Source organism: Malus domestica, chromosome 05 (assembly GCF_042453785.1).
Source record: "Malus domestica chromosome 05, GDT2T_hap1".
Taxonomy (NCBI): Eukaryota; Viridiplantae; Streptophyta; class Magnoliopsida; order Rosales; family Rosaceae; genus Malus; species Malus domestica.
In genome coordinates, this window is record NC_091665.1 from 33,360,996 (window position 1) to 33,376,619 (window position 15,624).

Consider the following 15,624-nt stretch of genomic DNA (forward strand, 5'->3'; position numbering starts at 1 on the left):
CTTCATATCGAACAACGGATTATTGGCTTTCACCAGTTGCATTTAAACGTGAGTCTCTTTCTAGCAGGAGACAAAGACTCATGGTTGAATGCAATCGATTATACGATGAATTTTCTCCTTATCCAACTTTGAGTTAACATTTTTCAGTCGTATGAGATCATGTGCGGTACACACAGCAAAGATCTTACCTGAACATGTCGACAGAAAAACAAACTGAAAAGAATATGAAGGCATCCTAACATTCATCCAAGGATTTTCTAACATGGTGATCAGTGTGATAATACACCAGTAGCTAGCCGCGGAGTCATGTAGAAGGCTGGTCGGAACTCAGGCCGGCCTAATTTTATTTGTGATAGTCCTCTCCACGCAATGATCTTTGGGCACTCTATTTGCACAAATTTCCACAGGTCTCAAATACATAAAACCTCGTCCGACTCCGCCATTGTTGACTTGATGCACAAACTTCTTGTAGATCAATTTGCTTCTCGCCAATATCTGACACCTGCGTTTCAGTCTCACTTATATTGCCCAATTCTTGTTTTATTCATGTAATTGGATTCATATTTCATTTTTGTCGATAAAGTGCACACATGGTCAACAAGTGATTTGTTCAAACCTATATGAACCTACTTCATGGGATCCCGTGCACTTAACCAACTTTGCCTGTTGAAAATTCATAGTGCTCTTCATTAATCAGAAGGGAGGCAAAAATACAGCGATGCTCTAATGAAACCCCCTTCTGCTGTTGAACCATCACTCCGACTAGAACACCACAATGACGCCACAATTACACTTCAATGATTTTAAAAACAACCAAAACCTCATTTTCAAAGACCCACATTTAACAACAAGGGACTTACATTTCAATTTGATTTAAACCAAAATTCTTAGGATTTTGAACCAACGGTGCAACAATAACAATTTGAGGACCCCACAACGACACTCCAATGATACTCCCCATATTATGATTTGAACTAGCACAACCATAACAACAATCTGATGACGCCACAATGACACTCCAACGATATATACTTCCCTTTTTATGATTTTGAACTAACAGAGTCACAACAACAATTTGATGATGCCACAACTACACACCCCCATTTTTTGATTTCGAACCACCTCAGCCACAACACTCATTCAAGGAACCCTCTCCTTCTTCATTGCCTAACCACCACAACCAAATTTCAAATACAAAAAAAATCAAATAATTGAGCTAGAGCAAGATGAAACAGAGAGGGGAAGAAGAAGAATGGATATGGGAGGTGGAGCAATAAGAAGCTTACCTCCCTTCATGGTATTCCAAATGTTATTTACCACTCCAAATGTGATTAGTCAAGACGGCGCAATCGAAAAATGAATTTGAGAGTGTTGTTGGGTGTTGGTGGTTTTTCTATGGGTAAATTACATTTTATCTCCTCAAGTTTGAGGTTGATTGTAACCTTATAACATCTTTAAAACATTTTAATTCATACATTTACTTATCATTTTATTTCAATTTCATAAATCCGTTAGAAAATTCGTTAAATAAACCGTTAAGTGATGACATGGAAAATATTAGATCCATATTTGTGCTGATGTGGTTACTAAATTTGTGTCACGTAGTAAAAAATAATAATTTTTCTACGCGTTTCAAAATAATAATTTAATCAGAATATTAAATACTAAAATAATTAATTAAAGAAAAGTTTGAAAAAAAACAAAAGAAACCTAAAACCCATATCGTCCCCTTCCCCATCCGCAGCCTCATTCCCCACCGATTCTCCCACCACCACCCACTTGCCCACCCGAGCCACCCCTTCTCCCGTCACCAACCCCGTCCCCCATCACTTCCGCACGAAGCTTCTCCCTCCAGCACCACCATCATCCCCCATCACCCATCACCACCCCCTTCCCCATCACTTCCGCAACACGCTTTTCCCTCCAGCACCACCACCATCCCCCATCACTCATCACCACCCCCTTCCCCATCACTTCCACACCACGCTTTTCCCTCCAGCAGCACCACCACCATCCCACATCACCACCCCCTTCCCCATCACTTCCGCACCAAGCTTCTCCCTACAGCACCACCACCATCAATTTCCTCATCCCAAAGCCCCGAGCAACCCAGAGACCCCTAATTTTTCCCCCACCTTCATCACCACCTCAAACCCTTGCCTTGATTTCTTCTTCCAAGTGGTGCTCTTCATCCCCTTCTCATGGAAGGAAGATCCAAATCTGCTGGGAAAACCTGTTTTTCGAATTCGAACCCCGAGATTTGTTGCACAAGGACAAGAAATCGTCTTCGGTGTGGAATCTCCGCCTATGACTCCGACGTCGATTGGTGGCTCCTCGGAATCTCCAAATTCGCAAACCTTGCCGCCTCGGCTGGGCTCAGCAAACTTCCCCCCGAATTCTCCAGCGGGCTGTCGAAATTAAACTTCGCGGCGACTGCGACAAGGCCAAAACTGCGAAAACGAATCCCAGCGAATGCTCTGCACGCAATCTTCTGGCGGTTTTAGCGACTCCACCTCCGTCGCGAAAGCTCTGCACGCCAAACTCGCCAGTTCAACCCGAGACCGGGCAATCTGCACAGGATTTTTGGGTAAATGTTTTAACGGCACATTTTATTTTATTATTATTATTTTTTGTTTGGGTTTCCAGATGCCCACCCTCGACGGCGGCCAAGAAATTGTGGAGGGAGTGGTATCCGGCTGCTCGGCTTGTTTTAAGATTTGCTGGAGAAGAGGAGTGGGCCCCTTTGTATTTTGTTTTAATTTATTTTTGTACTTATTTTTTATTTTATTTTCCACGTTATCACTTAACAAATTTTTTAACTGATGTATTATATTGAAATAAAAATGATAAGTAAATGTATAAAATTGAAATGTTTTAATGATGTTATATGATGTTGTAATCAACCTAAACCTAAGAGGATAAAATATAATTTACCTTTTTTTTATCAATGACCAATAAAAAGATAAATGAAGGGCAGTGTGGACATTTCACATCAAAAGTTGATCAAAAGAACAATTTTTAATAAGTGTGATAAAAAAATACAACCAAATGTCAAAACATGTCTATTTTGGCTAATAACCCTATAATCTTCTAAGGTCATAATTGGATCTAGCTTCCAACAAAACCACTAAACTAAAAGCTAGTGACAGTAACTCATAAGTAAATATTATTATAAAAGCGACCAAGAGTGATAATAAAACTTGTCAAAATAAATTTATATTGATAGTTGAGGTCAAATTTGCTCCATATCGAAGGTCCTTATCGAACTTGGCTTTCTCATGCTATTAATTGTAGACACTTTCAATATTACTGTGGTGTGATTGTTGTCACTGGCCTATGATGAGTCGGAGACTTATGAGTTGATTGGTGAATAAGATCTAAAAATATGTTTTCACTAATATAATATAAATAGGTGGTTATTCTAGCATTACTCTTTATATACAATTGGATGATTCAAATCTTTTTTGTAACCTTCTTCATGGCCTGGAATTATACAACTGTTTTTTTCCCTAATAGTTCTTATTACACCTTTACTTGATTTGCATCACTTCCTTTATGTTAATAAAATTAGACGATTGCACATGCTTCCTTACGGACACCAAAGACAACATTTTTTTTTTAAAAACTATTGTAGTTCCGTGTGGTTGAATGGATTACAGGCTTTAGGGTTTCAGGGATGTAGCACACCCCAACTTCATGGCACAATCGACGTAAAAATATTCTGAAAATTGCATATAACACATCCACGCCAAAACAAACCTGGGGCATTATGTACTGATTCCAACTTCCGATCGTATTTTTCGTCTCCATCCTCCTGCAAAAAGTGAAATCTCGTTGTAAAAATTAATGTAATTATAGTAATCTACATAAAACTAAGAACTAAATAAGATATTAAGGTCTCGTTTATGTACTAATTATTTCAATCGAATAAGATAATCTGTCATCGAACTGTACTAACTAAATTAGTCGAACGTTTGGTGCATTATCGTAGTAATGACCGTATTATTTATAATGTGTTTGGTACCGTACTGGATGAGAGATCGGATTATATTATTTTTACTAAAAAAATTTGATGACTAATGAAAAAAAAATTCACAACCAAATGCATCAAATTTAAAAACAAAATAAAAATAATTTTGCTTGTCACTTCGATATTGCATTTTCTATTTGTCCTTTATTTAGAGCAAGTCCACCCCTAAAGACTTTGCGTCAGCACTCAGCGCATTTATCCACTCAAGTGAGATTCCAGGGAACAGTAATAGGCCAAAGTATCTCCACGCCTAAAAAAATAGCCTAGTCAATTTATTAAAATATTATTATTTTTATTATAAAATAATAAAAACTAATAATTTTATTTTTAATTTTTTGACTTTATAAAAAAATAAATATTATTATTATTATTAAAATACTTTTATTTTCTCATCTTCCACACTTCCCTTCCCTTCCATTCCTGCACGCCATCCACCTTAACATAGATAATCCATTCCCACCGCCGCCTCCAAACCTCCTCCTCTCATCCTCCAACACCGTTGCCCTCCTGTCTTTCAAGTCCCAAGCCGACCTCAACAACAAGCTCCTCTACCTCTCCTGCATCTCCACACCTCTTGTCCTTCAACACCGTCGCTTCATCCGCCTGCATCTCCACACCTCCGATGTCGTCGCTTTGTCCTCTCGTCCTTTTCCCTCCATGGCTCCTTCCGTCCCGACACCCTCTCTCGCCTCGACCAGCTCCGCTCCTCAGCCTCCACAACAACTCCCTCTTTGGCGCAAAAAAAAAAAAAAAAAAACTGACGTCATATGCCCTCCGACGCCACGCTGACGTCAGATGGACCTGTCCCAATGTCTGTCAATTTTGGGCTGGCATGGAGACTAGCTTGGGCTGGGTGCCAGTCAATGGAATGGATTGGCTAAGTGTTAGCCTTGTTTTTTGGCTGAGTGCCGACCTAACCACCTCCCGGTGGAACTGCTCTTAGGAGGCAGATTCTCTGACCTCCCACTTTCCTTGTCCTTCGTGCCCTTCTGTTTTGTGTGGTCACGGTTAAATCACATTAACATTTTATATTATTTTTTTATAGAGATAATAAGACAAAAAAGAATAGTAATATAAAATATTGACGTGACTTAACCATGACCACACAAATAGAAGGGCACGAGTCCCTTTATTTAAACCAAATTATAAAAAATAAAAAATCTTCCCCATATCTTCTCCATCGCACCGCCCCCAGACACCCTTAGTACCTTCTCCTTACCAGTTCAAGCAAATCTTCCCCCTCAATACATCTGAAACAAATCCCAAATTACCCAGAAATAAGGAAACTTAATTACTATTAAAAAAACAAAAAAGGGGGAAATGGGTTGTAAAATTCGTACAGGGCTCTGCTGAAACCATTTGCTTCGTGGTTGACAAAGATGAACCGTCCATATACTGGGTTTCTGTCAAATCGAAAATCCCTATCAAGAACTGTTGCTCGAACTTAGGGTCTAATGCGTTAAAACTATTTGTAGGACAGAGAACTTCATGGATGCTGCAAATCGAAGAAAGCTCTGAAGTGAACCGAGAGAAACCAACGTCAACCTACCACCATCAGATTGGGCCAGTTAACTGCCGAGGTCCATGACCGTGACCCGGAGGGTTTGGCTCAGGCACCTTCGAGTATTCGACATAACCGAAGAGGAAGAGGGTGCGGGTAAAGAACGGAGGGAGTCGGACTAATAATACGTTCCTTTTGGGGTGTATAATTAAGGGGGCGTAAAGTGTAATAAATTGGAGGAGCCGGATAATTAGGGATGGCAATGCTTATGGCGGGCGGGTAATCGCGGTTATTTACCCATAACTGTTTATATTCATACCTGTATAACTGTTTATCCGTTAAGTAATTGCATTAATGGTTATACCCATATCCATAACCATTTATAAATGGTTAACTACATCCATAATCGTGTATCTATTTAACCATAACCATTTACCCGTTTATCCGTTTTTGAACCTATTTATCATTTTTTTTACCCATTTATCTTCTTTTTTTCACCCGCTACATGTTTTAACGATAAAGCCAATCTTGTGTGTATGATATAGGTCATGTGGTGATTGACCTCAAGGCTATAATGGCTATCCCCAAGGTTTAACGATAAAATTCTTTGGCCAAAGCCCTCCATTCATCATGGACGTGTGAGACTCTTGGCCTTGATCTTAGGTATTGATTGTTTTGCAGGTGCATTTTCATCCAAAAAACAAAAAACAAAACAAAACAAAAATTTGCATCTAGAGTGAGTAAAAGTGGAAATTGATGGATGTTGGTGGGAAGGTTACAAAGAAAAGAAGCATGGGGTGGTGGGCAGGTTGGGATTTGGGTGTTAATTGGTGGAAGTAGATTTTTGGAGGTGGTTTTGGGAGAGAGATTGAGGTTTAGAGATTGTGGGGTGGAAGGAGTTGGAAATGAGATTTAATTGTCGAATTCGGTGGGGAATTTTGCAGGAGTGGCATTTCTTATTGCTCTATGTAATCTGTTGTGAGCTTTGGAGAGAGAAGCATAGAAAATGAAAGGGTCTCGTAAGGTATGAGGAGGAGGTTGTGGTGAGTTGAGTTGAGTTGAGTTGAGCGAGTCAGTTTACCTGTAAAAAGATGTTTTTTGTTCAGAATGAACGGAATATCAGATAAAAAATTTGTTTGTATCATACTTAGGGCCTTCGTATTTAGACCTCATATAAATACTCGGGAGACTTAAGTGTAATTATGTAATAAATGAAGGGGCAAATATGTAATAAGTGATGAGCCCTTAGTCTATAAAAGGGACTCCTCACCCTCACAATCCTCAGGCCTCACATCCCCTAAACAGAGGCTCTCTCAAACTCTCTTTCTCTGGGGGACTCCCCTTCACCCTTGTAATCCATACATACAGTTAGAAAGAAATACAATCAACATCAGTGTGGACGTAGCCCAAACATTGGGGTGAACCACGATACATCTTGTGTTCTTTACTTTCTTGCAGATTCACAGTCGAATTTACATTGTTCCAAGACATCTGGTTTTGTGCATCAACATTTGGCGCCGTCTGTGGGAAACGGTACGAAAAGTTATGTTGGTTCTCTTTCATTTTTTCACCTCCACCATGAATCTGCAAAAACCCAAGAACCCTAAGTTTTCCCAGAAAAACCTAAGAAACCAAACCCTCTCTCTCTCTCCCTCTTTCGGCTCTTGCTGTTGATAACAAAAAGGATGATAAAAAAACTCTTTTGCTCTTTTCGGCCTGATGAGCAGAACGGCGCCCTTGGCCGTTTTACACCTTGCCTCCGCCCAAGACGTGGCGGGACTGGTGTAGGTAGCCTACTCTTCGCCGCACGGGTTCACGGTCTCGGCTAGATGCCACAGGCACTCCATCAACGGGCAGGCGCAGACCAACAACGGTGTCGTGATTCAGATGAGCGGGGGATCGTTGAGATCGGTGAGGCGGAAGCTCACCTGCTCATTTTACAAAGCTCACCTGCTCCAATATATGTTAGCCATATATTGCCCGTCTCAATAACCACACTGAAATCAAACAGCAAGTGACCCGTTACATTAATTAGGTTGGAGTGTTTGAAATTTAGAAGGAAACAACCGAGAACATTCCTCGTCCACTTCCAAATTGCAGTTGAAAATTCAACGTTCTATTTGTATTTGTACTTGTACAACATCTTCACTGTCGTTGTTTTATTTGGGTTCCGCGAGAAACACGACAGACAACATGAATGGACTTCGGAGCAGCCATTGCCAACGATGTCTGCAACTACAAATCCCAATTCTCCTCCTCTTGTCCATTAGCCTCCTATTCAATTTAGGTTCGGCAGACGAGCCCTCAACTCCCAAGAACGGAGACAAAGCTTCAAGTGGGTCGGTAGCGCTCAAGGCAGTGATTGTGCTGCTGGGGGTGGCGGCTATCATCGGCTTCTGTGTCTTCTTGTTCAAGATATGGCAGAAGAAGAAGAGAGAAGAGCAACGCGCCCGTCTTCTTAAGCTCTTTGAAGACGACGATGAACTCGAGGTTGAGCTTGGCATTAAGGATTGATGATTGATCCCAATGAACACAATCCACCCTCCAGAAAGAAAAGCAAAAGATATCTTGCAAAGCAACATGGGTGGGCAGAGAATGAGCGGGGAGATCAAGAAAAGCAGAAAGCAAAAGAAAATAAAAAAAAGCAGACATAATTGCGGTGGTGATGGCATGCAAAAAAAGGAATTATGGGCGTGACCCATTGAGCAGAGGGTCAGATTTATTTTTGAATGATGTGATCTATTTATCTTTCGGAGACATCTGTATAACCCCATCAGAGAGTAATAAAAAAAAAAAAACAAGCCTAAAATAATGGGTTGGAATGTTATGTGGAGGCTGAAGGCCCATATGCCCAAAAGAGCCAGACCCTTTATTATCACAAACTAGGTGATCAAAAGTAAGTCCAGTACTCTAAAATTATTCGGCAGCCTACTGCTATTATCACCAACCAGGTGATCAAAAGTACGTCCAGTACTCCAAAATTATTCGGCAGCCTGTCGTTATTATCACTAACTAGGTGATCAAAAGTACGTCTAGTACTCCAAAATTATACATGAGCATCACTCATGTCAATCATACATAAACATTCATGAGCATCACTCATGTCAATCATACATAAACATTCAGGACCATTATTCATGTCAACATTCATGAGCATCACTCATGTCAACATCCATGAGCATCACTTATGTCAATCAATGTAAACATTCATGAGCATCACTCATGTCAATCAGCTTCGAAAGCTTCATTTACAGAGCTCCAGCTTCGAGAGCTTCAGCTTCAAAAGCTTCATTTACAAAAGCTCCAGCTTCAAAGCTTCACTTGCAAAGCTTCACCTACAAAGCTTCAGTGCAGGGTATATAAATACCGCATCTGAACAATCGCCACTTCGGCCTATACATGGATTCAATTTGAAGTCTCCAGCCAACATACTCTATAGACTGAAGACTTGGGGGACTACACTATGTACTTGGGGGACTTAGCCCATTATTTATGTATTGAAGAGCGAACCCTTATTTTATAAAAGGGACTCCTTCACTTTCATTAGAGAGCACCCATTATTTATGTATTGAAGAGCGAGCCCTTATTCTATAAAATGGACTCCCTCACCATCATTAGATAGCATCGTTGCCAGCTAAGCAACCTCCTCGCCGCGAACATCAACTCTAGCCCATCACTTATGTATTGAGAAGCGAGCCCTTATTTTATAAAAGGGACTCCCTCACCATCATTAGAGGCATTGCCGCCTACTGAGCAACCACCTCGCCACGAGCATCAACTCTAGCCTATCACTTATGTATTGAGGAGCGAGCCCTTATTTTATAAAAGGGACTCCCTCACCATTATTAGAGAGCATCGCCGCCTATTGAGCAACCGCATCGCCGCTAGCATCACTTATAGCCCATCATTTATGTATTGAGGAGCGAACCCTTATTCTATAAAAGGCACTCCTTCACCTTCAACGCCACAAGCCGAGCCAACCAAGGCAACATAAGCCACAAGCCAAGCAACATCGCAACATGTGCTACTTCTAGTTGAGCATCATTTCACATTGAGCACCGCCTCATATCGAGTATCAGTTCTAGACGACATCTAGTTACTTCGGCCCACACATGGACTAAATTTCAAGTCTCCAGCCAAAAGACTCTCTTGACGGAAGACTTGGGGTACTACTGTTTGTATCATACTTAGAGCCTTCGTATTTATACCTCGTATAAATACTCGGAGGACTCAAGTGTAATTATGTAATCAATGAAGGGGCAAATATGTAATAAGTAATGAGTACTTAGTCTATAAAAGGGACTCCTCACATTCACAATCCTCGGGCCTCGCATCCCCTAAATAGAGGCTCTCTCAAACTCTTTTTCTCTGGGGGACTCCCCCTCACCCTTGTAATCCATACATACAATTAGAGAGAAATACAATCAACATCAGTGTGGACGTAGCCCAAACATTGAGATGAACTACGATACAACTTGTGTTCTTTACTTTCTTGCAAATTCACGGTCGGATTTACGTTGTTCCAAGACCTCCGATTTTGTGCATCAACAAAATTAAAAAAATCTAATGGCATAAAGAAATTTGGCTAATTATAAAATTTCGAAGATAATCAAATAAGATAAAAATTTATAAGAGAAATTAACGTCTTACAAAAAAATCGACAAATAAGTCATATTAAAACAACTCTCAAGGTTCTGCCGTCTCAGTTCTTGTGCTCTTCCGTGCCCTCCTGTTTTATGTGGTTACAGTTAAGCCACATCATTTTTTTATATTATATTTTTTATAAAGATAATAAGATAAAAAATAATAGTAATATAAAATATTAACATTACTTAACCGTGATCATACAAAATAAGAAAGTACGATAGGGCACAAAAAGTGGGAGGGCAGGAAATCTGCCTCCCTCTCCACCCATGCTATCTAATTTCACACGTTTCAACATGCAGAAGCTACTAAATCTGCCTCCCTCTCCACCCATGCTATCTAATTTCACACGTTTCAACATGCAGAATCTACTTGCAATATCACTCCCTTGTCATTATCACATCACATCACTTTTTGTTACTTGTCATGACCCCATGCATGACTATGCATCCTGACAATTCTGATCAACCCCATGCCGTTTCCTTTCTTATTTTTTTTCTTTTTATTTAAACAGTCATAACAAAATCACGTTAAGATTTTATATTAATTTTTTTTTTATAAAAAAACAAAGTAAAGTAGGAAATTTTAACAAAAAACTCATGGTACTGTTCACTTTAACGAAAAACCATATTTTTACACTAAAAAGTTAATCCTGGTACTATTTACTTTACCTTTTATTTTGTCCTTATTATTAAAACTCAAAGTTTTCAAATCATTTTCATTAGTTTTATTAATACAGTACGTAAGAAGAGGAGAGAAAAGAGAATAAAAAGAGAAAGAGAAAGAGGAAAATTCTAATCCCACTGCTCCAATCCAATCCGATGACAAGAATCCCAATCCCATGTAAACTGCACTGCTTGCTTGGAGATATAATTAGATTTGGATTGTCTGCTCTCCTCATCTCATATTCTTCGCATGCCTCCTATTATGTGGTCACAGTTAAGTCACATCAATATTTTATATTAATTTTTTTATAGAAATAATAAGACAAAAGGTAATAGAAATATAAAATGTTAACGTAACTGAACTGTGACCATAAAAATAGGAGGGTATGAGATGGAGAGAGTAGGCAATCCAAGTCCGATATAATTTGCATCTTATTATTCCGTAAAAGAAAAGACTAAGATAATTCATATTAAAAGATAATTATTATATGATTAAAAATCATAATATTATTCTTTAACAATAATAAAATTCTCATCACTTTTTCATTTGATTGTTTAGAACCATGCTCAATCAATGGTTTCGATTGCACGGATCGATAGTGTAATTTTGAGTCCAAATAGAAACACATAAAAAGATTGAAAATGCATTTTTATACTCTAGGGAGAAGCGGAGCTAGTAATTTACAACAATGGGATCAAAAATAACTTTAAAAAATCGATCACACTTTCATTTAAAAATAGCTTCCAAATTGAAAACACATCACCCATCTCACTCAAATGAAAGAACAAATAGAGATTAAAAAAATACATAACAAATTTCTCTCTAAAAAATTAGCACCAATATGAGTAATTGCTAGGGCACCCTGCGGAGAGCACTAAAGCAGCAACTGCTGCCTTTTAAATGATGCCCCATGTTTTTCACACTCTCTCTGTCTGGTTCTCTCTTTCAAAATGGTAGACCCGACTGCTCTCTTATTAAAATGAGAGAGCTGAATCCTCTCCGATCAAAGGGTATGGCAAACAGGTGATATATGTATTACAACAAATCAACATAAATTAATAGAGAAATATAAAGGAAATGCAGAGTCTTTGAGGACTGATTCTCTGGATTTTATGTCTTTCCTTTCAACTTTTGTCTATAAATAAACACACACACAAACACCCCAACTACTACCTCCACTACCACCCCACAGCTTTATCTAAGCTGACCTCGTGCAACCCTTTTGCAATTTTGTATCAAACAGTTCAGATTTCAACCTTCAATGGCGGATGAGGTGGTTTTGTTGGATTCCTGGCAAAGCCCATTTGGGATGAGGCTAAGGATTGCTCTGGCTGAGAAGGGCATCGAGTATGAGTACAAAGATGAGGACTTGTGGAACAAGAGCCCACTGTTGCTGCAGATGAACCCGGTTCACAAGAAGATCCCGGTTCTCATTCACAATGAAAAACCGATCTGTGAGTCCCTATTTGCACTTCAGTACATTGATGAGGTTTGGAATGATAGGGCTCCACTCTTGCCCTCTGACTCTTACCTCAGAGCCCAGGCCAGATTCTGGGCTGACTTCGTCGACAAGAAGAAGGTGATATTTACTCATTATTTCACTTATTTGCAATTTTTTTTAATATGTTTGGTTTAAACAATTGAACAATGGTGTTTTGGATCTATGTTCAGCGTTAATATCAAGGTAAATTATATTTCATCCTGATATTACAACCTTATATAATATCTTTAAAATATTTCAGTTTTCTACTTATTATATTTTTTTTAATTTCACACAAACGTTGAAAAATCTATTAAGTTAGCCGTTAAGTGATGACGTGATATCTGTGATTTCACATTGACGTTGATGTTGCTCTCTTAAAAAAATTAAAATTAATTAAAGATTATAAATTAAAGATTTTTTTTAACTAAACAAAACTAAAGTTAAAAAAAATAAAAGAAATTAGGTTGTCATTCTTATTTTTTCTTCTTCATTAATTAAAATCTTATTTCTTTTAAAATGTTTAGGTTTTAATGAATGTCATTAATTATTTAATAATAAATTATTTACATATTAGCATAATTGAATTAGATTTCTCAAATATATTAATTTAGTGTTAGAAACGTTACATTTTGTATATTTATATTTATGACTATACTTTGTATCATATATTTTTATTTTTAGTTTGTACCAAATTATAATTTGCAACTATTTTTTAAATTTGTACCCACATATTAATTTCTTTTATTGCCCTTTTCTTTAAAAAAATTATTGGTAGTCTAGTTTTTTTTATTTTTTTATTATTGTACCTATTCTTTTTTATAATGTTCCACTTTTTTATATGTAAAATGTACCTTTTTTTTTTTTTTTTTATAATTTTTTATTGTACCTGTTCTTTTTTATAATGTTCTACTTTTTTATACGTAAAATGTACCTTTTTTTTTGTTTTATTTTATTTTTTTGTAAATGTACCATTTTTTATGTAAAATGAACCCTTTTTTTTAATGTAAAGTTTATAAATGTACACCTTTTTCAATTTCAAATGTATCCTTATTTAAAAATATAAAAAAACATTTTATTTTGTGAAAAAACTAAAAAAATCTGATAAGTGTAAGATGAATTATTAATCTTTGTAAGATTATAGGGAAAACTTAATACCAAAATTTAATATTTTGTCTTTCAATCAAAATATTCAAATTAGTAATTTTTAGTCTAAGATTTTGGTATGATAAAATTTCAATCAAAATAATGTATCCATGTGAATTTTTTAACAGGATGGATAAATGATTTTGCTATTTATTATTTAATATTATTACACTGTTTTTATTTATTTATTCAAAAAAAAAAAATTATTGTAGCCGTTTCATATTATTACATTGTAATATAATGAGGGACTTTATATCTAGGACTTATATGCCACATATACACACACACACACATACACAAAATATGGGATTATAAATCTCATAAGTGTCAAACATATAAAATATACATATTAATATTAATATAATGAGGTTTTCAAAGTCAAGGATGTTTAATAAAAAATTGAATACTCTTAAGGTTTTAGTTAAAAAGTGTTAGGCCATCTCCAACCGATGGCTGGCTAGAGGGCTCGTTTTAGCCCTCTGGCCTTCCAAGATTCTCTAAGATATTAATATTTTAATGAACAGTACAGGGCCATATTTGCCTCCGTCTCCAACCGAGGGCCAGAGGGCTCGTTTTAGCCCTGTCACAAAAAACCGTCTCCAACCGAGGGCCAAAGGGCTATAGGGTCAAACATAATTTATTATTTTAAAACTACAATTTAATGTTGTATAAATGGCCTAGGAAGTTATACGAAAAAAATAGAATTGAAAAAAAATATGAAACAAATTTTGTGAAATAGAAGTTATAGGAAAAAAAATATGAAACAAAATTTGATTCATATGAAAATGAAAAAAAAAAGGGAAAAAAAGAAGTTTAAATTCATTAAAAAGGGAAAAAAAGAAGTTTAAATTCATTAAAAAAAAAAAAAAAAAAGAGGCCTAATAATCCAACGACTACTAGCCGTTATATTCAAAAGCATTTCAAACTATTAGTGTCGGTTATAACCGACACTAATAGTAGAACTATTAAAAAAAAAAAGAATACCTGTAATGCTGTCGGTTATAACCGACAGCAATAGGAAATCATTAAAAAAAAAAATAGCCAGCCCGGGGCTGGCTGGCTGGCCGAAAGCAGCCAGCCCTCCAGCCCTCTCCGATCCCGTGGGGTCCTCCCAGATTCCAGAGCCCTCTGGCCTAGCCCTCGGTTGGAGACGGTTTTAGGGCTATTTTCGGCCCTCTGGCCCTCTGGACCCTTCGGTTGGAGATGGCCTTAGTGACTAGGGATCGAATATAAAGTCTCTTGATAAAAAATAATTCTTTCTCCAACCACAGAGATTTCATTGTTGAACCTAAATCCAGAACTCCACGAGTATGGAGATCCATCAAAACAGAAGGGCATCGTCTAATTTAATCTCGGAGTGGGTGAGAGAACAGACGGCGAGTCCGGGTTCGACTGGTTTCGGGTTTCAGTTTAGGGTTTGTGATGTATATATTAGAAATATATAAGTAGAGGATCTGAACTTGCTCAAGATAATGTACATTAATTTTCCTGGAATTTTGGGGATGTGAAATGCAGATATTTCAGATTGGGAAGAAGGTGTGGACAACCAAAGGAGAAAAACAGGATGCAGCAAAAAAAAAATTTCTCGACTGCATAGGCGTGTTAGAAGGAGAGCTTGGAGACAAGCCTTTCTTTGGGGGGGATACCCTCGGATTCGTGGACGTGACCCTTATTCCAATCTATAGCTGGTTTCTTGTGTGTGAGAAATTTGGCGACTTCAGTGTTGAGGCTGAGCACCCAAAATTTATTGCCTGGGTTAAGAGGTGCATGGAGAAGGAGAGCGTGTCCAAGTCGCTTCCCGAGCAGGAAAAGGTCTATGATTACGCCATGCTTATCAGGAAAAAGCTTCGAATTGAGTAGATATTGGTGGAAGCCTGGCAAGAAGCTATTGATGATGATCAGTGTCATTCCAACTTGTTAGGTCATTTGGTTTTCCTGTGAATCTGTTTTGGGTTGTTGAATAAGAATAAAAGGGCACTTGACAAAGCCTTCTATTGTATGAGGCACTTCATTGTGCCTCTGGTCATATGTTTGTTTTGCTTTTGTAGTCAACTTATCACACTGTTGTCAACTTGTTATGTAAGGGATCTAAATCTACTTGATCAAATTTCTTGTTTTGTAACCACTTCATAGTCAATGATGGATTATTGGTCGTCA

The 15,624-nt window shown here is 37.7% G+C and overlaps 1 protein-coding gene across 1 annotated transcript; it reads left to right on the plus strand.

Annotated features, from left to right (window-relative positions):
- The first annotated feature begins 11,769 nt into the window (after window positions 1-11,769).
- Window positions 11,770-15,624, plus strand: LOC103419867 (probable glutathione S-transferase). Its single transcript, XM_008357955.4, has 2 exons — window positions 11,770-12,420; window positions 14,983-15,624. Exons 1-2 carry the CDS (start codon window positions 12,103-12,105, stop codon window positions 15,325-15,327), a joined length of 663 nt encoding a protein of 220 aa, XP_008356177.2. The 5' UTR covers window positions 11,770-12,102; the 3' UTR covers window positions 15,328-15,624.